This window comes from Xenopus laevis, chromosome 8L, assembly GCF_017654675.1.
Source record: "Xenopus laevis strain J_2021 chromosome 8L, Xenopus_laevis_v10.1, whole genome shotgun sequence".
Classification (NCBI taxonomy): domain Eukaryota; kingdom Metazoa; phylum Chordata; class Amphibia; order Anura; family Pipidae; genus Xenopus; species Xenopus laevis.
The window spans coordinates 78,681,406-78,709,259 of NC_054385.1; the positions used below are offsets into that span (position 1 = coordinate 78,681,406).

Below are 27,854 nucleotides of genomic sequence, written 5' to 3' on the forward strand. Positions count from 1 at the left end.
GGCAATGTAAAAGAGAATTCACTGTAAACTTGATTAACAACCTTGAATGTTTATTAAAAAAAAATTGCATTTAGAAAAATTCTAATCGAAAAATCATAAAAAAAACAAAAAAAACCTAATGTATTCTATACATAATTTTCAATGGGTCTACAAACTCTCAAAGTTTTTTTAAAAAATTACTTTAGGTTTTATCAAAGACAACACCCATTGATTTCAGATGCTGAAATTTTACATTTGAGTCTTTCGGCCAGTGTCATTAGAAAACTGCCCAGGTTCTTTTCATTGAGCACCATGAAGCGATCTTACGCCTCTTTATTTGCTCCCCCAGGGCCGATGCATTCACAGTAAAGTGAAAAAGCCAGCTTTTTTATGTGTTTGGATTTTCACTCTACTGCACATGCACACCCTCTCAAAGAAAGCGAAAGCTTGTGGTGCTTGTTGGGAGAACCCTGGGTATCCATTAAGTGAATACCCCCCCCAGTGATTCCACCTTTCCTTCTCCTTTAATGTTTTCAGACTGAAAACTTTTTTAATGTAAAGGCACTGAGATATTTGTATAGCAAAATTGCTGGTCACTTTTGCTAGAATAAATCCTAGCTGTTTGCCTGGTATGCAGCCTTTGGGTGCCACATACATATACTCTGTAATAAACAGTTTGTTTAGGTTTGCTCCAGAAAATGTAAGTCTGCAGCAAAAAGCTACTGCTGCTGTGTTTAGTAAATGTATTCTTCCCCCAAGGGAAAAAAAACTGCATGTTTTTTAAATTAAAAAAAAAATGCAGTTAATCAATAGTTACAAAACAGTTGTACCAAAAGTCTTGTTTAATTGTGTGCATTTAACAGTGATAACTTACATACCAGAAAAAAAGCTGTATCTTTATATTTCAGTCCATGTCAAAACATGCAGTATAAGAAGCATGTGCATTATTTAAAAATACCCTGAGAGGACCAAACTAAAGTTGAAGTAAAGCCCATTTAATCCTGTATTTTGTTTCTTTTAGTAGGAGGTCCATTGCTGCTTATTCCATTGTCAGAAAAATCTTTTTCATCTGTATCTTCTTCGTCATCCTCTTCATCTAATAAAGAGTAACAGTTTACTTATAAAATACACAAGACAAAAATGACTTGCAAAATATATCCTTAAATAAATTGTGCTCAGTGGTGGCATTTGAATGAAGAATACCATTTCTCCACAATTGGGGGGGGGGGGGAAGGCTACTAGAAGTCACCTCTGTGTCCTGTATAGACAAACTTGGCTTACGTTTGAGACAGTATTTAGTGGTGGTATTCCCTGTATTTATTCCTATTCCCCTTTCATGAAAAAAGAAAATAAGATTTCACTTGGAAATTTTCAATGAAGAACATACATGGCTTGCACAATATTCCTTATAGGAAGAAGGTGCTTTGCATGGAGTATGGATTGCGCTTAAATTATAAACAGCCACAAATCTGTGCAGCATGCATTATGTTCTCTTGAAAAAGACCGCACAGTTGATCTTGCTATGATTCACTAAGCATATTAACACTATATTGCTCACAAAACACTTAACTTACAGAGGGATATAAAGTGCTATTGTAAAAATGCACTAAAGAAAAGATAATCCCCAGTATCATTAGGGTTCCACAATGCTAATGTAAAGATAAAATGTGCACTGCAAAATTAACAAAATCTTTATTATAGCGTAATTGAAAAAACATATACTCCACATTATGGCCTTGCGCGTTCCATACTTGAATGGTATTTCGTCATAGTCCGGATAGTTTCTCCCTGCCAGAACAGGAGAGAACTACTCGTATTTTAAGAGATAAGTAGTAGTCTTATTTGATGGTTTACTGTTTTCCTATTTAAAGGGGTTGTTCACTTCCAAACACTTTTTCCAGTTCAATTATTTTCAGATTGTTCCTCAGAAAAATACTTTTTTTTAAATTACTTTCCATTTTTTACCGGTTTTCCTAAATCTAAGTTTAATGTCCCTATCTCTGGAGTCTTTCAGCTCAGTAATTCAGGTGCAGATTCTGAACAGTTACTATTTTGCAACATTGAGTTGATCCATTTCTCAGCAGCATCTCTGGAGTATTAGGAACTAGTGTATCAATTCTAACAGCTGCCTGTAATGAAACCCAGGGATTCTGCTCAGCAGGGACACAGATAAGAATGTATCAACTAATTGTACCCATTTAAAACAGTTTACAGGGTCAGGGACCCCTTCCATAGAGCTCATTTAGAAGGTGAAAAATGAAACTTAACACTTCAATATTACAAAAACAGTCACACATAGAAAATAGAAAGTAATTGGAAATAGTCTTTATTTCTGGAGAACTATCTGAAACTGAAAAAAGTGTTACAAAGTGAACAACCCTTTTAAAGGATTTAGATTTTGCCCAGAGTTTAGTAGCAGTTCAGTTCCTCCTCACAATTTTTCAGAGAAGCCGAGAACACATAGGGTGCTGGCTGTGAATTAAGGGTGACTGCATTCTGCTTTCATATATTCCCTGGAAGAAGAGGCTTAAAAGGGGTTCTTCAGCTTTGTTAACTTTTAGTATGTTATATAATTCTAAGCAGCTTTTCAATTGGTCTTCATTATTTATTTTTCATAGTTTTTGAATTATTTGACTTCCTCTACTAACTCTTTCCTGCATTTAAATGGGGGTCACTGACCCCATTTAAAAAAAAACAAATGCTCTGTTAGGCTACAACTATATTGTTATTACTAATTTTTATTACTCATCTTTCTATCTAGGCCTCCCGATTTATATTCCAGTTTCTTATTCAAATCAATTCAGGGTAGTTTGGACCCTAGCAACCAGAATACTGAAATAGCACACTGGGGAGCTGCTGAATAAAAAGCTATATAACACAAAAACCACAAAAAAATTGAGAACGCAAAGGTGAACAACCCCTTTAAGTTAACTTTTAGTATGTTATAGAATGACCAGTTCTAGGAAACTTTTCAATTGGTCTTCATTATTTATTTGTTATAGTTTAATTATTTGCCTTTTTCTACTGACTCTTCTCAGGTTTTAAAAGGGGGTCACTGACCCCATCTAAAAACAAAGGCTCTGTAAGGCTACAAATGTATTATTATTGCTAATTATTACTCATTTTTCTATTCAGGCCTCTCTTGTTCATATTCCAGCCTCTTATTTAAATCAATGCATGGTTGCTAGGGTAATTTGGACCCAAGCAACCAGATTGCTGAAATTGTTAAGGAAAGAGCTGCTGAATAAAAGGCTAAATAACTCAAAAAAACACAAATAATATAAAATGAAAGCCAAGTGCAATTTTTTTTTTGAATATCACTCTCAACGTCATACTAAAAGTTCATTCAAAGCAGAAAGTATCATTTCTCTACATTGTAGGAAAGTCATTAATACACAGTACCGGCAGCCTCCTGATCGCCAGCTGTTAGTGTTCCCTCTCCCTTCTCTTGTAGCACCAGCTCAGTCAAAATGGCGGACACTTGTCCTTTTAGCTGCACCAGGCCATTCGCCAGTCCTTTCAGTGTCCGCTCACATCTCACCTGAAACGGATGGCTACTCCCGTCTCTGTTAGTAAATTCAGCGCTCAGCTCCATCACAAACGCAGTCAGGTACACCCACTGCGAATTGGACCAATCACAAGTGTCCATACACAAGCGTCATCATGCTGCGACAGATAGCGCAGTCGCTTGGCGGCGTTTTCATCATCCCTCTGTGGCAGATTTGGAGTTTACAATCTTGGGTCACGTGTCTGTTAAGGAAGGGGCGGGGCAAAACAGGAGCCGGCAGCATAGAGAGAGATTTTACTTAGCCTTGGAGTGCTCTCACAATCTCCACCTTCTTTACATTTAAACGGATGTGCAGATAATATACTGTAGCTGGTATCCGCCACATCTGAGCACGTACTTTCCAAAAACGAATATGTCAGTGCCGGCGTTATTAATGTTTGGTGCATTCCCTATGGATCTCCAGTCTATCTCTTGGTTTCCCTGGATCTACAAATGCATTAAACTAATTCCCATTTATTTTTGTTTACTTTTAAAGTGTCATTGTTCTAACGTGTCAGTGCTGGAATCCACTCATGGTTCAATGTTGAACAAAAGCTTATATTTGTGTACAGATGATGTATACTTACTGATGCATGTGGTGCACAGCACATCATTTCCATGGGAATAAAGATGGTAGCTTAATGTGACACATTTCTATTAAATCTTCTGCATGTAGCTAACATTATGTCCTATTGATCCACTAAAACTGAGACAAAATGAATCTTGTACAGGTGTGCCTTTATCATTAGGTGATGTTTTGAGCAAAAATAGTCATATTTTATAGGGATCATTTGTTCTTCGTTTAGGAATATCTCACACACAAGACCGAAGGTATGTAGAGCTGTGTCAGGATTCAGTACGTTTAATTGCAGCAAGTGTGGGTCTGGATATCACAACAGATGAGGTTGTTGCATTACTCGCTGAAGATGTATGCTATAGACTCCGGGAGCTTACCCAGGTATCCTATATAATAATACTATTAGCATTCTAATATTTGTGATGCTGAGGAAGGAATGCTAAATTCATTCCTTGATAAAATTATAATAAGCAACTGAATGTTGTATCCAGGTCCGGACTGAGATTCAGAATAATCCCTGGATTTGCAAGTAATATAAAAGTGGCCATACACGCAGAGATTGAGCAGATATCTCCCCTTGAGGTGGGAGATATCCGCCTGATCTGATTGTGGGCCTCAGGGCCCAACGATCAGACCACAACACTGAAAATAAAGGCAGTCGGATCTGATGGGATTTTTAAACCTGGCTGATCGACATCAAGTTGATTTTTGGCCAGGTATCGATCGGGAAGCCCGGTCGGAAGGCCCCATACACTGCCCGATAAGCTGCCGACTTGGTCTGTCAGCAGCTTATATTGGCCCATGTATAGCCAGCTGTTTATCTTACATCAGTCCCTCTGGCATTTGCCAAAATCTACAGATTGTCAATGTAGGTTTGACAAGCAATCCTGTGAACTGTATCAAAGCCGTTCACTTAAACTTGGCGGTGCTATCGAAATATCAGTAATAAATAAATAGTCCTTATACGTGTTTGTGGCCATGCTTTGCATTGGTCTATTACATTTTTTTTATTGTAATAATGTAGTTTTTTTTTTGTTCTGCTTCTATTTATATTCAGCTGTGAAGAAGGTATTATTAGAATTGACTTGTAGCTAAACAGACTTTAAGACAAGCCACAACATTTACAGGAACAACAACAAAAGAAAATACTCTAAATGCATTTCTCACAGGGAAATAATATTTTAGCACCCATGCTGATCTTTCTGATTTTAGGTTGCCCTTCAAGATTTACAGACAAATTCAAAGATTGCTGCCCTTTTACCATACTTTGTTTATGTTGTAAATGGGGTAAGTATTGAACCAATATGTCCCATAATTTTAGATCTGTAATCTCACTTTTGATGTTTACTTTTTGTTTTGGGAATGCCCCACTCACCTTCCTATCTTTTGTTACCCTGAACTCAGGTTAAGTCTGTTAGTCGTGATCTGGAACAGCTGAGTCGCCTCTTACAGTTGGTGCAGTCTCAATGTTTTTATGGAGGATTAGTTGTCGTGAAAGAATTACTATGGTTGTTTTACAAACAGATCCTATTTCTTAGGATCAGGGCACCATTAATAAGAGATGATGTTCTATTTATGTTGATTGATTTAGAAGGCACAAACACAGGCGATCAGAGAGGTAGACTACATGTGGTATATACTATTGCAGTATATATCCCTTTTCTATGTATTGGATTTTTAACTGCTGGTATAATGCAGATTTGGGATTTTTCAAATGCAGTTTATTTGATACTGTTGTTACTAACGTCAACAAACCAAGGGTTTATTGTGCATGGCACACTGGATAAGTAAGTAAATAAATAAATAAGAGAAGGGTGTGAATTGATATATAAATAGATATATAAATAGATGGTTTCTTACAGGCAGTGGAGCAAATCTTGTATCCTCTCCTTCCTACCTATTGGGCAGGGTTGCAGACTGATGTCTAATGCACAAGTCAAAGCAGATGGACACAAGGTGTATGGAGCTATTCTAGTAAGTAAAGGGAAAATTATTAAAATGGAAATTACATGGGGATATGCAGATTAGTGCAGAATCTGAACCTAAGATGTTTGTAAAGAAATAGATTTAAAATATATAACCAATATTGGGGAAAGCTATTATTTTTCTAATGATATGTGTTTATATTCAAAGGTAGCAGTGGAATGTCTCCTCAAGATGAAAGCTCGCTCCTCTGATTTAACTTCATCTGCCCTGCCTTCTTCACCCCACCATACAGTCTGCTCACCCCCCTCGGCACCCTTACTAGAGATGTACCGTGAACTGTACTGCTTCTTTGGAGACAGCCTATCTGTGCGTTTTGGAACAGGGGGAAACCAATCACATCATGGTGGGGTACCACTGAACACACAGGAACCCAAAAAAGAACGCATTGCGGATGGGACAAGGAAGATGCCTCAACTCACTGCCCACGGAGAAGACAAAGCAGTTACTGTGGGAAAACCATGTCATCGCCGCCCTCCAGATGCAAATTTCTGCTGCATCTAGGCCTAGAGGGACATCCAGACAGGGGCAGAGAACACAAGAGGCATTCCAAAAGAGCAGACTGACCCCTCGTGCAACACCACGTTTTACTTTCTTAACAGGAGGAAGACAGGCTGGAAGAGGTGGAGGAGGACGCAGGTTTCAGAGTGACTTCCAGTTGCATACAGGTTCTGGAGCTACAGCTTCTCGCTTTGCCCAAAAATTGCCCATGATAGGAAAAGTCGCCACAACTGGAGGTAGGGTAGCATAAGCTGAACTTTCACTCTATCTGCCATTGTAGTTTAGATTACAGTCTAATTAAAAGGTGCAGCGGCCGTGTACTAAAATGAATACTAATGGGGTCAAAGGTTATTTTAAATCTATAGCACCCCGTAGAAATCAATGTCTGCTACAGTGCCAGACAGAATCTTGCGTGGAAACCATTGCAAAGGGCCATATGTTGTGCATATCTATATATCACTGTGTACACTAATTTCTGCAATTTCTATTGTTTATGTTTGTCTACTGGTATAAAATGTGCTGTACTTTGCTTTTCTAAAAAGGGACAAATGTTTTTGTATAGACTGAACAACTGGCTGCATTTTGATTCGTTTTGACAAATTCTTCAGCTGGTCTGATTTCCCTGCTTTATTCTATTATTTTGCCTTTTTTTGTTTTCAATACATATATGGATAAATCAGCAGTAAGTCAACTTTGAGAATGATATTTTTCTATTGGCTTTACTGTAGTATACTTTTACATTTATATACAGGAAATTTTGGTAAAAAAAAAAAAAAATCACACTTTTCGATAGGCGCCCACAGTAATATCAAAGAGCCTGGCATTGGATACATGCCCTTGCTTGTCCAATAAGTAGTACAGGGGTCGTCCTTTGACCTTGAGGGGTATCATTGCAGGGACCTCTGAGCGGTGAGCCATACTAGAAATATGACGTAAGGGTACACTGAAGGAAGACTCCGAGCCAAAAAAGCCTGCTGTGACAATTGTTACCCTCTCTCCACCACCATGAAGTGTAATCGCACTGACTGATCTGCGTGAGAACAGCAAGCCAGCCGCCAATATAAGGGAACCTGTAGAGACAAACGTATAAATAAATATCTAAGTTGGGTGTGAAAAGAAAGAATGATTAAGTAACTGTTTGGTGATTATGAAAGCAAGGAAACATTATTCTAGCCACAGTGAATATAACAGAGTTCATGACAGTTATTCTGAATAATGTATAACAAATGAATGTTCTTTCTTTCCTAGTATTAGTAAATGTGCAGCTATTAATGTTCTAGCTTCATGGAAGGCTGAAATGCCTCTCCAAGTCTTTCAAGATGTATGTTGTTGCGCCACATGGCCACTAGTCTTGCCTTCTACACACTTGTTGATGTCCTGGATGTCAGAGAGTGGTTGTACATGCCAGACATACAGTATATTTAGTCACCTTAAAGGAGAACTAAACCCCCTTCTTAATAAAAACCCCTACCCTCCATACCCCCCCGCACAGATGTTCTTACAAGTAAATGCCCCATAGCTAATAATTATCCCTCACTGCAAAGTCAGCGGAGCTCACGGGCACCATCTTGCGGTGCTTCGGAAATCTTCGGCAATTTCCGTGGCTTTTGGCACATGCACAGTTGTTCGGGAGCGGAATATTGCTACAACTGTGCATGCGTTGATACGGCGATTACTTACTGACGATTCCCGAAGAGCTAAAGATGGCTCCCGTGAACTCAGCTGCGCTGACTCTGCAATGAGGGGTAATTACTTGTATAAACACCTGTGCAGGGGGGAAAAAGGAAGGGGGGACTATGGAGGGTAGGGTTTTTTTTTTGGCAAGGAGGTTTAGTTCTCCTTTAAGGCTAGGTGAGTGTGAGTATATAACTTTATTTTATTTAGCATATACAGCACATGTAGGCTTTGAGATCTACCCCCTAAAGTTAGGGTTTATCCTTCACCCCCAAATAAAGTTCTTCTTATGTCGTTGCCTGAAAATATATGTTAAACACATGGTATCACATAAAAGTATAGTAAAGGTATGGTATCTGTTATCCAGAAACTCATTATCCAGAAAACTCCGAATTACAGAAGGAGATCTCCCATAGACTCCATTATAATCAAATAATCCAAATTTTTAAAAATGATTTCCTTTTAGTCTGTAGTAATGTTTATATAATTATCTAGTAGACTTAAGGTATGAAGATCCTATTTATGGAAAGATCCATTATCCGGAAAACCCCATGGCCTGAGCATTCTGGTTACTAGGTCCCATACTTGTACTGTAATGCAAAGTATCTTTATCTGGCTTGTACCACGATACAAGTACACATAAGTTACCCCTACCATCTATTCCTGGTTAATAAAAACAACTAAGTCTGATGGTTCAGCATCTCACAATGTAATTCAAGATAAATGAGTGTATTTAACAAAAGCCTTTATACCTGTTCATTAACAAGAACCCCAAAGTTCCTTTTTATAGCATAGCATTTACTAAACAGGAGACGCTGATTGGACAGACTAATTTGTCGTGCAACAGCACAAGATTTTGTGAAATGCTGCAAAATCATATCATGGCTTCTGCCATATACCCCAGTCTTTTGTATAATAAGAGACAACTCTGTCAGACTTAATTTTATTACATTAGCCTTTATCTCCACTGGGAAAAATAGGGTGACAGGTGCCCTTTAATGAAAAAAATATACCCTCTTTTTTGATTTGAGCTTATTCAGTTGGGCTTATGAAGAAACGGTGCATAAAGACTACCTGAATTTTGAGGGACTCAAAATGCTCTGCTTTCTATAGTAGGTGATGCACAGATTCTCTGCAAAGCAGAGGGACTTGAAGTCCCAGAATCCACTACATCAAAATGGAACAGGGTGAGGGAGGGGTTGCATGACAGTACCAGCCTTAGTGATGTTAGGAAATAGTTCATCACACTAACATGGCTTCCTTTCAAACCATGGAATCAGGTATGCCATTGTATAAAAAAACATGTATTTAATTCTGAAAGTTCAGATAGCTTGGATGGAACATTTCAACATAATCCCAACTGAATGAGCTCATGTGAAAAAGAGGGGAATATTTTTCCTTTAGCACTGGTTTAGAGCTGTCAAATTTTAAAAGCTGCTATATCAAGGGATATGCGGCGAGGGCAGCTGCAAAACTGCTGGGTTTGTGTGGTAGTTATGTCAAAACCCCTCTGCGCATGTGCACTTTGGTCCACTGACAACACTGAAATGTTCTGCGCATGCGCAAAAGGCATTTTTGTAAATTGACAGAAAACGGGAATCAGGGTTGCCAGATTGGCGGGTTTATAGCCAAATTGGGCTACTTTTAAAAGTCCAAAACCGCCAATGTACGAATTTGGGCTAGTTTTGGAAGTTTAAAAGACTTTTTAAAAGCCTCCCAATTTTTTATTGCAAAGCGACACGACGTCAGAGTTTGAGGGACACAGTCCAGGCCCGCCCCACTGCCCAGCTCCAATTTTGTTGTGCTGGATGCGTTGTTGCTGCTAGAGGAATCTGCTTGACTGAGAAAGCCCACTAACACTGCTACCCCCAGACTCCCTGCTTTGGTTTCAGCTGCTAGCCTCTGTGAATGTTACCTGTAAAAGGTACAGGAAATGGAATTGACAAATGACGCCTGGTTGCGGGACTAATAGAATGCCTGTGTGTCACTGTGAGTCCAGACACAGAATAGAACCTACTGAATAGAACCTACTTGTATTGCAATTTGCTATTGGGTTCAGTCTGGTATACAAGCTGTACACGTAGTCTGCATGATACCCTCATCGGTTTACTTTATTTTATTAATATTTTACAGTGTATGAATTGGGCTATTTTTGGGCTACTTTTAAAGGAGAATTCAACCCTGTAATAAAAAAAAACATACCCCCCACCCCACGTAGATCCCCCTCCCTCCAGGCTAACTACCCCCCCTGGGGAAATGCCCCATACTTTATACTTACCCCTCAGCGCAGATTCAGGCAGCGGAGTTCCAATCAGCCATCTTCCGGATCTTCGGTAAGCTGTCTGGGAGATCGGTATGGCGGCGTTTGCGCAGTTGGAACACTTCGCTGGTTTGCGACAACTGTGCATGCGCCGAAATTGATGATCTCACAGTCAGCTTACCAGACCCGGAAGATGGCTGCATGGAACTCCACTGCCTGAATCTGTGCCGAAGGGCAAGTATAAAGTATGGGGCATTTCCGCAGGGGGGGCAGTTAGGCTGGAGGCAGGAGTCTACGTGGGGTGGGGGGTACAGGTTTTTTTTATTACAGGGTTGAACTCTCCTTTAAAATGTTTTTTAAAAAGAAATTCACCCCGTGTGTGTTCTCTATAATGCAGCTCCATTTAATGTCCAGGGGTCTCCTCTACCAGCGTCCCCACTGTAGTTAGACGCACTTAGAAAAAATGGAAAGGTGGCACTCTGGATAATAAATATGGGGGTATTTTGCAACAGGTCATAGACCAACATCTTTTTATCCAGAGTGCTGCCTTTCCAAAAGTGCGTTTGGCTACTTTTTATCTAGTTGATTCTATAGTCTTTGGCTGGTTTTGAAATGTAAACTAGCAACCTTGAGGCGGGGAATGCATCAGAGTGACGGGAGACAGAGCGAAATCGTAAAGGTGGGCAATATCGGGCTGCTCCAATCGTGGGCCCTAGGGCCCAACTATCAGATCCTAACGGTGGCTTTACGGGCGGTTGGATCGCGGGACTGCATCAACGAACAGATGCGCCCGCGATCCAATGGGATTTTAAGTCCCATTCGATCGAGATAGGCCAGATCTCGATCGGGGAAGCCTGTCGGGGGGCCCCATACACGGGCCAATAAGCTGCCGACTCGATCTGTCGTAGCTTTTATCGGCCCGTGTATGGCCACCTTAACTCCAGATAAAATCGGAGGAGTTGAAAGCTCTGCTGGTGACATTATTTTAGACATGTGCGACTTCATCTGATTTGTAGAAGAAGGACAATGCCAGCAGCACGGCCAACACAAGCTGATTTGTAGCAGCAGGGACAGTCCAGAAATACACGTACTATATACTCTGTCCTTTCTTGCTCCAACTTCTACACAATATTTTAGGGCTATTTCGTTTCCAATAAACGATTATAAAATGGCAAAGGCTGGTAAAGAGTCATGTGCCCCGAGCCCAGCACGTCTGCCTCACGCACCCACTGTAATGCAGCTCAGAGTGAATCCTGTCCTCCACAGAGGGGAGCCGAGGTTTCTCCCGGATTCCTTTCCCTCTTGCTTTTTCTGTTGCGCTGTGTCCCTTAGGGAGGTAAATCCGAAGTGGGCCAAGTAGCACCAGAAGCCGGCTTGGGCTCCACAGAACACTCCGAGTAGGCGAAAGAAACGCGGTCGTCGGTGCTCAAAGAGAACAACATCCCGGGACACAGAATCCAACCGGGCTGACCTTGAGAAAACGAGAGAACCAAGTCCGAAACGACAGCAAGCTCGCCCCTCGCCAAATAACCGCATCACCCACATGCTGCAGCAACAGCCCCTGTCATTCATGTGATAAAGTCAAACTCAAAAGTGACATTCTGTAGTTAGGATCAGGAAGCGCATCACGGGAGGTGATTATCCACCAATCACACTTTCCGAATCGTTCTTTACTTCCGCCAGCCCCGGATGTTGGTGTGCGACGTAGTATTCGCTCCACCTACTTCCGCCCGCCAGGCTAAGAACTGTTTTTCACGCCTCCTTATACAGATGGCGGCAAACGGGCAGCCAGAGAAGCAGGATGGAGGCGAAGGAGAGGAGCCAGTGTTGTCCTTGTTGGATGTGCTGGAAGAGGACGATGCGTTAGAAGACGAGGCATGCGCCGTGTTGGGCGCCTGCGATGCTGAAAAATGCTCCTATCCTGAGGTGCAAAGAACCTTTGTGTTTCTCATCTTGTTTCTTCTTCCCAAACTCAAGAGGCCCCGTTCTGCCATTACTAGTCACCTCACTGCTATATCTTCCAATTATTCATTCTGCTTAATGTCGCCTTTAATTGCACCTTTCCCTGGGCAGCTTCAGACTCCCCTATTCATTGGCCAATTCACATTTACACCAACTTATACTGTGCTTTAGAAAGGGACGTCCTAAGGCAAGTTCAAGTTGCTCTTATTTTATTCTGCCTTTTTGAATTATTTAGCTGTTTTGTTTAGCAGCTCCCCAGTCAGGTTTTTCATCAGATATGTGGTTGCTATGGTCTAACTCAACCCTAGCAACCACCCAGACTGGAAGATGCTTTCTGTGTCACAAAGACCAGTTTTGTGCTAGTTGCAGAGCTGCCTAAAGGGTTAAACAGCTCTTGTCTTTTTTTGCATTCAGATAATAGCAAGGGATAAACAAAGTACACTTTCAATAGAAATATATATATATATAGCATTACAACTAATTTGAAAGCCATTGAACATTTGTAATCGATGTGTATCGGAAAATTGCATAAAATTTGCTTTCATTGGCTGGAGCCTGTGAGCTACAGAACTAGAACCCGAATAATTCACACACCACCAATAAAAGTTTATTTTAAGGCCAACCACCACGAAATTACTACAGGTATGGAACCTGCTATCCAGAATGCATGGGACCTGGGGTTTTCAGGCTAAGGGTCCGTTCCTTAATTTGGATCCTAGTGCTTTTTCACTCTGTTAGAAACTGTTTTTGAAGTAACTGTTTTATTTCTCCCATCCAGGGTTATGTAAGGCGGCAAGCTTTGTACGCATGTAATACCTGCACTCCCAATAAAGAAGACCCTGCTGGAATCTGCTTGGCGTGTTCATACAAATGTCACGAGGGACATGACTTGTTTGAGCTCTATACAAAAAGGTAACGGTGCCCATGTGTATACCTACATGCTGTTTTCAACATGGCATTAAGAATCTGAGCATAAAGTGTTTGTTTTTCTCTTTGCAGGAATTTTCAGTGTGACTGCGGGAATGCAAAGTTTAAACAGCTGGAGTGCAAGTTGTTCCCTGTAGGTACAGTCCTATAAACGGGAGATCTAAATTATCGAAATTACTTTATCACACAGGCTTATGAATCTGATGTCAATAAGAGAAATATAATCTTTAGAATCTTATAGAAATCAGGCAATCGTATTCTACTCCGCTGGCACGAATTTTGGGCTTCGATGGGTAAGGTTCAGCGAGTAGGAGAAAAGTACCAAACAAAACCAAAAAAACTGACAATCCGGCTAATTCCTTCCAAACATATGTTAAACCCCCAGCTTTTCTAGTGCCCTTTGTGCTAGGTGTCTACACACCAACGTTGATTTATATTTTTCACTCAAACTGAAATCCTTACAACTTTTCTACTGAACAGACTTGCAAATGCTTGTGATGCTGTTGAGTGAGCCTGATTTTTGACTCCCCGATCACCTCTTTGCGCTACCTTTGACTCAAGATTGTTGCCTACTTTTTTTTTTTTTTTCTGCTTTTGGAAGATTTCCCATTATGAATAGTGAATGCACTGTTTTAGGAACAGTAGTGTAAACAGAAAAAAGAAATTTCAATTGATGTGCCAATTATTTCCATCCACTCATGTAGTTATTCTTTGAAGCATCATTGCTTTTGATGTCTTGATACAACCCTATCTCCTAAATCAAGGCTTCCCCCTTCACTATCAAATTTAAGGCACATTATTTTCAATGGAGATCTAAATAATATATTTGCCACTTTGATCATAAAGCCCAACAAAGTGAAGTAGAAAGATCTGCTGTCTGGAAATGTTGCAAAGTGCAAAATAAGGGCACAGTTTAAGAGAATGACTCTTGTTTCATTTATATTTCTCACCCCTTGAAATGATGTATAAAAATATATACCTGAAGTGTGTTCTAAAATAACTCGTACTACTGGACACAATCAACAGATAAGATGTTCTATAACTTGCACTAGTCATTTGAATTTTAATTCTTGTTTGCCACCTGTTGTTTAAGGTACATTCTTACCATTTTCTTTTTTTTTTTTAATAGGAGAAAGAGAATTGTAATTCCCATAATAAATACAACCATAACTTCTTTGGTGTGTACTGCACATGCAAGAGGCCATATCCTGATCCAGAAGACGAGGTAAGCTTTTAAAGTAGATCTTTTGAACACGTTTGTCTGTCTAGGTTCTATGACCCGAGTTTCGGTAAAAGTGAACAAACGTTGGTAAATTGTGTGTTTGAGGTTGCCAAACAAGCAGAACCAAATTTAATAGCTTAAAGGAATGGTAACCTCAAAAAAATCTGTGTTTTTAATAATGAATGAATAATGTAGTGTTGCTCTGCACTGGTAAAACTGGCGTGTTTTTGCTTCAGACATTCTACTATAGTTTATACAAACAAGCTGCTGTTTATCCATGGAGGCATCCATTCAAGCACAGGACACATAGTAGATAACAGATCAGCAATGTAGAATTCCATTGTATACTATAGAGCGTATCTGTTATCTGCTTTGTAACCTGTGCCTTTTCTCCTTTTTCAGCTTTGAATGGCTGCCCCCACAGCTACCCAGCAGCTTGTTTATATCAACTAAACTATAGTTTCTGAAGCAAACACGTCAGTTTTACTAGTGCAGGGAAACAGCACATTATATTTTAATTAATTTAAAACACTTTTTTTATATTCAGTGGAAATATTAAGTGTTGGATGTATAGTATAGAAAGTATTGTATTCATTTTTTTTAGGTCCCAGATGAAATGATCCAGTGTATAGTCTGTGAGGACTGGTTCCATGGAAGGGTAAGCTTGTTCATGCTATTGCATATTTGGTGGCGGTGATGAGTAGTTGGCGAGTAGCAGTTGTTTGCATGAACTCTATGCTGCTTCTAGTGATGTTCAGTTGATGTGTAAATTTGAAATCGATTGTGGTTTGGGTCAATTAAAATAAGGTTTGGTATTAGTGGGAATCTAAACCCTCCTCCGAGCAATTACTCTCTCATCTCAGGGGGACACAGGCACTGGAGGGTTAACTTCACCTTCCGGGAGGAAAGGACACTAAAAACAAGAACTTTGACAGCCCTCCCTGGGGCCAGCCCGCCTATCCCAGCAGGCCACACCCCCACCAGGAGGCTGTCACACCCCAGTTTTTTTAGTGTCCTCATGGGAGGAGGACACTCTCCCCTCAGGGGAGATTTTTCTTTTGATTTTTTATTTATTATTTAATTTTTTATTATTATTATTTATTTATTTCCTTTTAGGTAATTCCCGGGCAGGAATTCCGGTTCAGCCCCGGTTGATTCAGGGCATTTTGTTGATGGGGCAGGAGCTACTGCTCTGTCCCCTGAGCCCTTGTGCACCGTGAGACAGGAGCTGCGGCTCAGTTCTCCTGGTTGGGGTGCCAGCGGCTGGCTCTGCTCTTCCGCACCCCCAACCCAGTAGTGGTTCTCCACTTTTGGCTCCGACCACGCTACTCCCTTACCCAGGGAGCGGAGCGGCAGCTTTCCTTCCAGAGGCATTTTTTGCGGCTTCGCGCCGCTCACAGGTGACGTCATCGCGCACGCGCGCGCACTTCCTTCTCTTCGCGCCGTTTTTCCTTTTGCTGGGCGCAGTCTTGCAGCGCCTCTCCTGGATCACCAGTCTGCCACAGGCTCTCCAGACCGCACAGGGCTCCATCCTCCTACACAGGCATTGGCAGGCTAACTTCCTCTTCCAGAGGCAGAGTCCTTACAGGCACAGATTTTCAGCGTTCAGGCTGCATCTCACAAGGACGGCTGACACCCTCTTTCAGGCCTGTATCATACCTTACCTAATTAGACCCTTGGGCTACCTTTTCTAGTTAGGTGTATATATATATATATTATATATATATATATATATATATATATATATATATATATATATATATATATATATATATATATATATATATATATATATATATATATATATATATATATATTTTTGTATTCCATACACATACTTAGGGACTATGGCAGATCCCACCAGGGAGGGTCCTAAGCTGCGTTCTACGCAATCTACTGCCAAGGTTCCTTCCGTGCCTAAGGTCTCCTTTCTAGCATGTTCCAATTGTCGCTCCAGACTTCCTCTGGGTCACCCTGAGCCTACATGTACAGCATGTTCGCAGCCTTCCCATGCCCCGGCTTCCACGGACAGCCACGGCGCATCGGCTGCAGTACCTGAACCTCCGTGGGCTAAAAATTTAGCGGATTCTATTTCTTCCCTTCAGGGACTTGCACGGCTCCCCGAGTCTTTAGACAAGTTCCTTGCCCAGCTGGCTTCCCAACCTCCCTCTGGGATATCCGGGAAACGTAAGGTCTCTGACACAGTCTTACTTCCGAACTCTGACGAGGAGTCGGAACTGGCAGAGGATGGCCAAATTTCTGACAGGGACTCTGACGAGGATTCCCATCGGGAACCTGAGATTCCTCCAGCCATCTCAGACATAGACAGCTTGATTGAGTCTGTTCTCGAGACTCTTAACGTGTCTCCACCTGTCTCAGCCGATCCTTCCACTGATCTCTTTAAGAGACAGAAAAAGACGGCTAAGTTGTTCCCTTCACATGACCAACTTTTTTCTGTAGTCAAGGATGAGTGGGCCTCTCCAGAACGCAAAATCAATCTTTCCCGTCGCTTCGCCCTTCTCTATCCTTTTCCCAAGGACGACACTGATCTTTGGTGCCTCTCTCCTACAGTCGATCCACCTATCTCCCGTCTAGCCAAGTCCACCACCATTCCAGTTCCCGACGCGGCTGGATTCAAGGATCCTATTGACAAGAGGCTGGAGGGATTCTGCAAATCCATATTTTTCGCCTCAGGTGCAGCCCTCAGACCGACCTTCGCTACCGCTTGGGTCAGTCGCGCTTCAGAGGTCTGGGCCGATCAGCTCTGTCAGGCTGTTATAGATGGTTCTGACCAAGCTTCTATTTTACAGCTGGCGGAACAACTCAAGGAGGCTTCCCAGTTCCTCTGCCAGGCATCCTTGGACTCGGCGAAGATGATTGCCAGGGCTTCCGCCACTTCCATAGCGGCCAGACGTTTCCTCTGGCTCAAACATTGGTCGGCGGACTTGACATCCAAGAAGTCACTTGTCTCTATTCCCTTCGCAGGCAAGGTTCTATTTGGCACTGAGCTAGATAAAATCATCAGCCAGGCTACAGGGGGCAAAAGTACCCTCCTTCCACAGAACAAGCCTAAGCAGCAGTCGGCAAATCGCCGTTTCTCTCGATTTCGTTCCTTTCGCTCCAAACAAGCTAAGACTCCAACCACAGAAAGGAGCGCCCCTTCCTTTAGGGGAAAGTGGAAGAGACCTGCCTGGTCCGCTGGCAGACAGACTCAGAAACCTTCTGCCGACAAAGCATCCTCTTCCTGAAGGTTTGACCACCTCCCGAATCGAGAGGGTGGGAGGGCGTCTCCTCTCTTTTCGGCAGGTCTGGTCTCACTCCTTCGTAGATGCCTGGGTCCACGAAGTGCTCCACCAAGGTTATTCCATAGAGTTTCGACATCCTCCTCCAGAGAGATTTCTCTCTTCTCCCCCACCGTCCAATCCCGTACGCAGAGAAGCCTTCTTAAGGGCCATTTCCGCCCTCCAACAGGCGGGGGTAGTGGTACCGGTACCCAAGGAGGAGGAACGGCAGGGATTCTATTCCATCCTCTTCTGCGTTCCCAAGAAGGACGGAGGAATACGTCCCATTCTGGATCTCAAGAAACTCAATCGTTGCCTCAGACGTTTCTCTTTCCGGATGGAATCCATCCATTCCGTCATTTCAGCAATGGAACCAGGGGAGTTTCTTTCCTCCGTCGACATCAAGGACGCTTACCTCCATATCCCTATCCACCGGGCGCATCATCGCTACCTGCGATTTGCCTCCCTGGGGAAGCACTTCCAATTTGTGGCTCTCCCTTTCGGCCTGGCCACGGCTCCTCGGGTCTTCACCAAGATCCTGGCCCCAGTTTTAGCCCTCCTTCGGTCTCAGGGGGTATCAGTGACCCCCTACCTGGACGATCTCCTCATCAAGGCTCCATCAGCCCAGAGAAATCGGTCCGATCTGTCCCTCGTGATCCAGACCCTACAACAACATGGATGGATCATCAACTTCAAGAAGTCGTTCCTGGTTCCCGCACAGAGAATGACATTCTTGGGGACTCTCTTCGATACCCAGCTCTGCCGCACCTTTCTTCCAGCGGACAAGGCTCTAACTCTACGCAGTCGCATTCTCTCTCTGGCGACCTCGCCATGCACTCCCCTCAGATCTTGCATGCAGGTACTGGGGTTGATGGTCTCGGCGATAGATACCATTCCTTTTGCTCAGCTTCACACTCGTCCCCTTCAGCGAGTCATCCTGACACACTGGGACCCAGAGAGAACGTGTCTGGACTCTCCCATCACTCTCCCCTCTCCGACGAGGACTTCCCTAAGGTGGTGGCTTCAACCAGCCAATCTCAGCCAGGGCAAGCCGTTTGCAATCCTTCACTGGACCATCCTCACCACGGATGCCAGTCTCCGGGGTTGGGGTGCGGTGTGTCAGGGCCAGACGGCACAGGGCAGATGGCTCCCCTCAGAGACATCTCTTCCAATCAATGTCCTGGAACTCCGAGCCATTCGCCTGGCTCTCCTTCACTGGACAGACTTCCTCAGGGGCAAGACCGTCAAGGTCCAGACGGACAATGCCACGGCGGTGGCATACATCAACCATCAGGGAGGGACTCGCAGCAGGGGAGCCATGCAGGAGGCCTCGCGCATTCTCACCTGGGCGGAGAAGTACGTACCGGCCATTTCCGCAGTCCACATTCCGGGAGTGGAAAATTGGACGGCGGACTTCCTCAGCAGGGAAACTCTCGATCAAGGAGAATGGGCCCTGCACCCAGAAGTGTTCGCAATTCTGACCGACCAATGGGGCATGCCAGAGGTCGACTTGATGGCCTCCAGGACCAATGCAAAGACTCCGCTTTTCATGTCTCGGTCACGGGATCCAAGGGCCGTCGGAGTAGACGCGCTCACGGCTCCATGGCCGTTCCACTTCGTTTACGTCTTCCCCCCCCTACCTCTCCTCCCCAGGATACTGAAGAGGATCAAGCGGGAGGGGGTCAGGACCATGCTAGTGGCTCCATACTGGCCCAGAAGGGCCTGGTTTGCAGATCTCGTCAATCTCGCAGAGACGGAGCCCATCCATCTTCCAAATCGTCAGGATCTTCTAAGCCAGGGCCCAGTATTCCACCCGAATATTCATCTGTTCCATTTGACGGCCTGGCTCTTGAGACCTTAGTCCTCAAACGGCAGGGGTTTGATGACCGAGTGATAGCGACCATGATTGCTGCCAGAAAACCTTCCTCCTCTCGTATCTATTACAGAACATGGAGGACTTACATCACTTGGTGTACCGCTCACTCTTTTCCCCCGCATCGTTACAGCACGGCCCGCATACTCGGATTTCTGCAGCAGGGCCTTGATTCAGGCCTTCGCCTTGCCTCCCTCAAGTCTCAGATCTCTGCCTTGTCCGTACTTTTCCAGCTCAACATTGCACTGAAACCTCCTTTTCGGACCTTCCTGCAGGGAGTCGCGCATCTCGCCCCTCCCATTCGGGCACCTGTACCTGGTTGGGACCTCAACCTAGTCCTGACGGCTCTGCAGGGTGCTCCCTTCGAGCCCCTCGCTCAGGCCTCGGATGTCCTTCTCACCTGGAAGACCGTGTTCCTCCTCGCTATCACGTCGGCCAGACGGGTGTCCGAGCTAGCAGCACTTTCCTGCCGTTCGCCTTTCTTAATTTTCCACCAGGACAAGGCTGTGCTCCGGCCCATACCCACCTTCCTGCCAAAGGTAGTATCGGCCTTCCACCTCAATCAGGACATTGTGGTTCCATCCTTCTGTCCACACCCTAAGTGTTCTAAGGAGACTGCACTACATTCCCTGGATGTGGTCCGCGCTCTCAGATATTATGTTCACAGATCCGCATCCTTTCGCAGGTGTGATGCTCTCCTCGTCATCCCTACTGGTCCACGGAAGGGTCTGAAAGCTTCCAAGACCTCCCTTGCCAGATGGATACGATCCACGATTCACCGGACCTACCAGATCGCCGGTAAACCTTCTCCTCTGAGGGTCACGGCCCACTCGACCAGATCACTGGCGGCTTCCTGGGCAGCGCGGAACATGGCTTCTGTGGAGCAGATCTGCAAGGCTGCCACCTGGTCTTCCATCCATACCTTCACCCGCTTCTACCAGGTTCATGTTGCCTCCTCCTCTGAGGCTGTTTTCGGTAGGAAGGTACTGCACGCTGTCGTGCAATCTTCAGCTTGATCTACCCACCCTTCTTGGGACTGCTCTTGAACGTCCCTCCAGTGCCTGTGTCCCCCTGAGATGAGAGAGTAAGATGGATTTTTGTCTTACCTGTAAAATCCTTTTCTCTCTTCATCGAAAGGGGGACACAGGCACGCCCATCCCTTATGATCTCAAGCTTAGCCGCGGCAGGTTCCTTCAGACAGTTCTGTCTAGATCCAGCATCACCTCCTTGGTGGGGCTCCCAAGCCCTTGTGTTTTTAGCTCCTTTTTTGTCCTTTTTGCGTGGACATCAGTCAAGTTAGCCCAGGGTTCTTCCTTGGTCAGTTCTAGTTAATTCCTCAGTTATCTTTTACACTTTTAACGTTCTGGGGTGTGACAGCCTCCTGGTGGGGGTGTGGCCTGCTGGGATAGGCGGGCTGGCCCCAGGGAGGGCTGTCAAAGTTCTTGTTTTTAGTGTCCTTTCCTCCCGGAAGGTGAAGTTAACCCTCCAGTGCCTGTGTCCCCCTTTCGATGAAGAGAGAAAAGGATTTTACAGGTAAGACAAAAATCCATCTTTTTTGCATATTACATTCATCTTCTATTTTGAGCAGGTTTTTTTTAATATTTTACACTGCTAATACCAGGCTTTCAACTCCATAGATTGCTTTTGAGTCGCTGATGCTCTGACTGAAGGAGAACTTCTAAAACAAAAGCCTTGTGTAATATTACCAGTCTAACACTATCACAGAAACCACTAATTGCACATTTTGCATACATTTCACTGCATTTTGTTGCGCTGAAGTTTCAGTGTTTGGTGTTTTTCGTAGTTTGTTTTTTAAATATGCCCTTAAAACATCAGTTTATCTATTGTAACATCAGCAGAAATGTGTGAAATATCAAAAATGGGATCAAATGTTAGCTGATTGACTCTGCTTCCTTTTTGCCACAAAGGAAAAACATTCCTTACTGATTCCAAAAACCACAATGGATCAAAAGTGTCTGCTTGTGAAGCGATTTCTTTATCTGCCAGCACAAGTACACTAGAGAGAGAGAGAGAGAGCTTCAAATCACTTTTTAAGGACAGTTACAGTATTGAGAATTGAATTCATTACCACTGACTAGCAAGCATTTTAAAGCAATGTTGTGTGTGTATATTGACTGGAAGTATATTATTCTGCTCTTATTACAGCACCTTGGTGCAGTTCCACCTGAGCATATGGACTTTCAGGAGATGGTGTGCCAGATCTGCATGGACCGCTGTTCCTTTCTTTGGGCCTATGCTGCTCACATAGCAAGTAAAGTTATATTTATATTGACATTTTGCTTCTCTTGCACCTTGTTTTCTTCTCAATATTACATTAATGTATGTGTGTTTATGCTTTATCATATAGTATTGCTCTTCATTCTTTTTAATGTTTTTACTTGGGGTGGCCATAGATGTAGTCGGGCAGTTTGGGCCATTTTGTCCATACAAACCTACCCTCTGTGCTTGTAAGTGCACCTAGGCAGAGAGTTTAGACAGTCTTAACTGAGCACAGTTTACTGTTCAGAAAGGAAGACATATTTGCCTCTGTCTGCCTCCCCATCTTGATGAGGCATTGACCAACTCTGAAGTTGAGGTGGTGCAGCATCCTTTCACTTATGTTTAAACCTCTTTATTAATGACACATTCAAACCTCGTAATTAATGGCAAATCAACATAATGTGGCCATTCATGTACAAATATACTTGTTCTGGTCTTTAAAGCATTTATTATGATGTTGTCCTATCATTTTAGTTCCTCCTGTTACAAAGATTACATCTGCTGAGATGGATCCTGAAAGCGAGGATATCAAGGTCGATGATAGTCTGGCTGAAGGTATCCTAGGTGAGGATGGGCCAAATATTAAAACGGAGGAACAGAAAGAAGAAATCACAACTCCGGGAATAAAAGAAGAGGACAAGCCAAATGGAGCATCCACTAGTGCAGAGAGTGAACAGGTGCTTAAAGTGATAATGACACTAATATTTTGAAGAGTAGTTTTTAATGTACATTAAAAGTTGCCTATAGGTCATGTTGATCATTCTCTGTCTCATTTTGTAAGTAATTGTTAAACCTGAATGTTTTACCAACTTGATCTTGTCATCCTGTCCGTTATAGATTCACATTGAACTACGGCTGCACAAATATAGCAAAATAATAAATAGCATGCAAAGACACTGTCATGATGTATAAAAATTGTTTTTTATTTCTGGTGTTAGTATCTCTTTAAAGACGATTAAATGCTACCTACAGTGCATATTTTAACAAGCCATTCGCTGATATGGGTTGAGGGATGGTTGCACTGCTAAAGGGTACTTCATCTAAGTTAATTATCGCCAAAGTCTGTTAGTATTCATTTTTTATTCTGTATAGTTTTTAATGGGCTGGGTGGGGAAAGAGGAATGAGGTCAAATTTTCACTATTTAATTCCCCTTCTTTATATCTAGAAATGTGGAGATGATTCCCACCTGCTGAAAGCAGAAGCCAACCCTCAGAGTGTATGTAAACTAAAAGAAATGAAAATGCATCCAATATCTAAAGCTAACACTGCGACATACTGGCCGAGCAACTGGCGCAGCAAATTGTGCACATGTGATGACTGCAAGGTATGTAGAGATAATTAAATACATGTGACAATTGGCAGCAAAAGACCCCATTTACTAGAGGAAGAGGCATAGAATGCTATGCAAAAACACCTTCAGTGATGGTGTCTACATTATTCTGTCTTTGCTATTGACCCTGCTTTTTCCATTTATTTGCTGACAACATCTTTGTTCTGTTTCCTACAGGAGATGTACACAAAGCTAGAGGTTCTGTTCCTGTTGGATGAAAATGACACCGTTCAAGCTTATGAAAATAAAGGCAAAACTCAGCAGGCAACAGAGAGGAGAGACCCATTAATGACCGCTCTCAGCAGTATGAATCGGGTGCAGCAGGTGGAGCTAATCTGCGGTAAGGTCATGGAGGGACATGAGCAGATCAAAAACTTGGCTACTACATACCCAGATCCATTCAAGTACATTCGTATAAAGATTTTATACACATCCTGATCATCGTTGGTCCATTGGATTTACTCACATATCCATCTGATCAGAATCTTCTTGATGCTGATTGGAATCACGACCAAATGATGGTGTTAGTATCTGTTTTTGCTCCTTACCAGAAAAAACATTTCATTTTGCTAAATCAAGAGATGTACATGTCCCACACGGACACCATCTATAACTGCTACAGTTCTTCCCAGGAACCCTGATTCCTGTGGAGAGAAGATGGGGCAGTAGACTTGGGCTGGTGCGACTAACGTCCTAGCTAGTTCTAGATAAAGCTGAAAAAAATAGACATGAAACTCGTAAGCTATCTCAGGGGCGTAACTACAGAGGAAGCAGACCCTGCGGCTGCAGGGGGCCCAGGAGGTATAGGGGGCCCCATGAGGCTCAAATTCATATACAATTTCAATACATTTTGGTAAAACAGGACAACTTCTGGATATGTTTGGGGCCCTAAAATTAATTTGCTGTGGGGCCTAGTAACATCTAGTTACGGCACTGCTATCTGATCAAAATTAGATTTTCTTTGTCGTCTCCTCCTCCATATTTTGCTAACATTGGTTCAGTCTTTAGGACAAACTACTGACCTGCTAATTTGGGGCCATTCTAAAAAAAAGTGTTAGGCATAAGATAATCAATTGTTAAACTTCCATTTTTTCAGAATACAATGATTTGAAGACTGAGCTGACGGATTACTTAAAAAGATTTGCAGAGGAAGGAAAGGTAAGAAAATGATTGGCATTGTGTATTTTTTTGTTTTTAGCCTTAACTAACCTCCAAGGAAGAATTGGTATCCTAAGAGCAAATAAGAATTTAAACCAAATCTAACCCAAAAATTAGGCACCCTCAACTATTGCCATAGCCTCAGAGTTTGAAAAGAACCAATAATAACTTTGTATGCTATTTACAGGCCAATATAGTCTGATAAATTTGTCACAGTAGCTTATTGGTCCATGTATGGGCTTGTCTGAGTGATATCTGGCCAAATTAAGCAAAATATTTAAGGTTAGAAAACCGCTTCATTCACGGACATCTGCCCTTGATGGGTCTGCATAGGCCCACATTATTATCCAGTCATTGACCCATGAGCCAGCATGCATAAGATTCTTCCCTGGCTGGTTCCTTGCTAGCTTGAAAAGTTCTCTCTTATTTATTTGTCTTCTAATAGATGTTTATTTCTGAATTAAAAAAAAATATTTTCTCATTCTTATAGGTTGTGAAAACAGAAGATATTCAGCAATTTTTTGAAGAACTGCGCTCTCGAAAAAGGCGGCGCCTGGATGGAATGCAGTACTATTGCAGCTAAACTTGCAGCTACTGTTCAAAAATTGGGAATGCAAATGTTTTCATATCAATATGCACGAGCCCAAACTTCTCTATCCTGTGTTGTGTTTTACATTCAGCTAGCTGAGCTGTTTGGTTAGTGAGCAACGTATTGGAACACCTTATGTTTGTGTCCCATCATTACACCAGGGCCTTTGAAGAGTCGTAGATAAAATGATCCTTCTGCTTTCACTATACAAACTGTAATGCGTCTGATTTTTAGAAAAGCAATGTCATATGTAAGCATCTCTTCCTGAGAACAGCTGTTGTCTTGTGAGATATGGTTGCCATCCTGCTTATGAATTTTCCCTAGAAGAAATATTTTCAGCATGGAACAGACCTGGCTGTATCTGTTGCTTAAATGCCATTTTAAACTGATCAGGACCACATAGTTCAGAACAGCTGGAGCCAACGCCCCCATATGTTTACATTACAGTTTTAGACATCATGGTAGGAGAAATGAAAGCTTTGTCTCAATCATAAGCAACTGTTAATTCAAATTATAAATTATATACAGGCAACACTATTAAATTGTTAGTGGTGAAACCTCTGGCACAACTTGTGTTTAAAGACGACATTTACTCTTTTTACAAATTAAACCAACATTTCATTTAATTCTCCATTAACTATGGTTTGGTTAAGCATAATGTTCCTGGTCTGCATGTATTAGTTAGTAAACGATTAACATTAGAGGCACTGTTCTATTCCTGTTCATTGTGCTCAATATAGTCTGTTCCTAAGTGCACTAAATAATTAGAATAACTCAGGTAATCAGGTCAGAGAGTTGTGTATATAGTTATATATACACATTAGAATTGAATGCTGCCTTTGTAGGATGTATGCAAACAGGGATCCTTTAAGATTGGTCCCTGTGTAGAGATAAACTGCTTTATTAACTTTGTTTGCATCATCTGATGAGTGCTCCATTCATCTAATGACGTAGCAATTGCTAGTTAGTGGTAACAGCAGAGCATTGTTCTAGCTGCAGTGTGCACTATGGCTCCCAAGCTTATATATTTAAACAAACCCCTATATGTAATAAAAGGTACTAATTACTAACGCATAGCACCCAATGATATTTTGTTTAAAGGAGGTGGGCAGTAAAAACTCTCCTTTTACTATAGCAAAAAAAAAAAATTACTTAACCCCAAAAGACCTGAGGTTGAAAAGCTGATTTCCAAGCATTTTGCTGTGCAACAGGGGTGTATGTACTATTTTAACCTGATTATATTGTCTGCTTTAACAGTTTCAAAATTCCACTGGCAAAAACTAGGGGTTACCTCTGTCATTTATACATCTGTTTCTAATGCTTTTATATAATAATTGGCTTGTTCTTAGGGAATTTATTAATATAGCTTTCTAAGATGGTCTTCCAAGATCTGTTACAGGCACAGCATGCCCAAGATCGCCATAGACCTTGCGGTATGACATCACTGCTTTGTAATACACCAGCCCCCTACTATGTAAAGTAGTTGATGATTGGCCCGTAGCATTTAAAAACCTTGACAACAATGTACTACATCACTTTTTGCAGCTACATTTATTTGCCTTGTTACGTCTGTTGGATTAACCTAAAAACTGCACAAAGTGAGACTGCTGATCTGCCATAGAGTAATAATTTAATTTCCATAGCTAATGTGTGTGTTACTATACAGCATATTAGGGGTAGGGTGCTTCTTGCCCCTCTCTTGCATGATTACAAAGCCTAGCACCCTCCATCAGGTGAGCTGTAATGAAGATGCATGGAGCCACAACATCTGAAGTGCCAGCTGTTCTTTATCCTTTTGTATCCATCTTTTTGCCCCTTCTTAATTGTTAACTCAAACAGCAGTGCCTTCATGTTATGAAGGAGTTGTCCATTTTATACTGATTATTGCACTATTGTTCTTTATTATATCCATTACTTCCAAGCAAACTGAGCTTGCTTGTCTTTTTTTTTAAAATAATTATAGAATTTACTTTTGAGCTCTCTCTCTTCATTGTGACCTTTTAACAATAAAGAGCATAAATAGGAACTTCATTCAATGAAATGTTGCATGGAGGTTTTAAGCTCCACTACTAATTCAGGATCCAAGTGCTAGGATTTCTAGAAAGCTAAAACCCTGTATTGCTAGCAATGTTTTATCTCAAGGATTAAAGTGAATTCTGGTTTGTGTATGTATTGTCCTTTCTTATGGGGGCTAAAAGAAGAAGAATACAAATTGATATTACTAGCACTAACCATCCACTTGAAAGGGAAAACTTGCCATCAAATGAACAAGTATGATTAGTATGATGTAGATGGTGATATTCTAACACAATCTGCAATTGGATGTCATTTTCTATTTTTTGGCTTGAAAAATACTAAAAATTAGCAATTCTAACACTAAAAGTTTACTTTAAGGAACAGTAACACCAAAAAAGTGTTTTAAAGTAATGAAAATATGAACTGTTGCCCTGCACTGGTAAAACTGATGTTTGCTTCAGAAACACTACTATACTGCATTATATTTATCATTTTAAAACTTTTTTTTTTTCATGTTACTGTTCCCTTAAAGGACAAGGTAAGCCATTATGCCAAGTGTAATTGCAACCCCCCAGCTGATCACTAGATGTTATCAAAATTCCGCACAGCACTCCTCTTGTGCCTTCTGATATATCTGCCTATTCAACTTTGGTTGCGGCTGCCATTTTTCTGCATGTGGCGTCATCAAGATGGC

The 27,854-nt window shown here is 42.2% G+C and overlaps 2 protein-coding genes and 1 pseudogene across 5 annotated transcripts; 2 read left to right on the forward strand and 1 right to left on the reverse strand.

Annotated features, from left to right (window-relative positions):
* Positions 1 to 809: 809 nt before the first annotated feature.
* LOC108698725 (EKC/KEOPS complex subunit GON7) lies at positions 810 to 12,093 on the reverse strand. 3 transcript variants are annotated; one of them, XR_005963423.1, is made up of 3 exons: positions 11,748 to 12,093; positions 3,521 to 7,657; positions 810 to 1,075 (listed from the first exon to the last, which is right to left on the reverse strand). XR_005963423.1 is itself a non-coding variant. In XM_018230444.2 (2 exons), exons 1-2 carry the CDS (start codon positions 3,626 to 3,628, stop codon positions 975 to 977), a joined length of 348 nt encoding a protein of 115 aa, XP_018085933.1. In that variant the 5' UTR covers positions 3,629 to 3,686; the 3' UTR covers positions 810 to 974. The 3 variants fall into 3 exon arrangements, 1 of the variants encoding a protein (XP_018085933.1); XR_005963422.1 differs by having other exon boundaries at positions 3,382 to 7,657; XM_018230444.2 differs by lacking the exon at positions 11,748 to 12,093 and having other exon boundaries at positions 3,382 to 3,686.
* On the forward strand, positions 3,643 to 6,837 carry LOC108698962 (annotated as a pseudogene).
* On the forward strand, positions 11,828 to 27,310 carry ubr7.L (ubiquitin protein ligase E3 component n-recognin 7 L homeolog). Of its 2 annotated transcripts, none has more exon segments than NM_001093620.1 (11): positions 11,828 to 12,447; positions 13,262 to 13,395; positions 13,483 to 13,543; positions 14,540 to 14,635; positions 15,237 to 15,290; positions 21,953 to 22,058; positions 22,541 to 22,743; positions 23,233 to 23,391; positions 23,575 to 23,737; positions 24,494 to 24,555; positions 25,046 to 25,352. In NM_001093620.1, coding segments are annotated over 11 exon segments (1,392 nt in total). In that variant the 5' UTR covers positions 11,828 to 12,291; the 3' UTR covers positions 25,244 to 25,352.
* Positions 27,311 to 27,854: the final 544 nt, after the last annotated feature.

Bases quoted from the DNA above. Each gene is read 5' to 3' on its own strand.
- LOC108698725 (XM_018230444.2), bottom strand. From the start codon at position 3,628: ATGGACACTTGTGATTGGTCCAATTCGCAGTGGGTGTACCTGACTGCG. The intron at 1,076-3,381 runs GTACTGTGTATT...ACTCTTTATTAG, and splicing joins TGGCGATCAGGAGGCTGCCG to ATGAAGAGGATGACGAAGAA.
- ubr7.L (XM_018229012.2), top strand. From the start codon at position 12,211: ATGTTGGTGTGCGACGTAGTATTCGCTCCACCTACTTCCGCCCGCCAG. The intron at 13,396-13,482 runs GTAACGGTGCCC...TTCTCTTTGCAG, and splicing joins TTTGAGCTCTATACAAAAAG to GAATTTTCAGTGTGACTGCG. The intron at 15,291-21,952 runs GTAAGCTTGTTC...CTCTTATTACAG, and splicing joins AGGACTGGTTCCATGGAAGG to CACCTTGGTGCAGTTCCACC.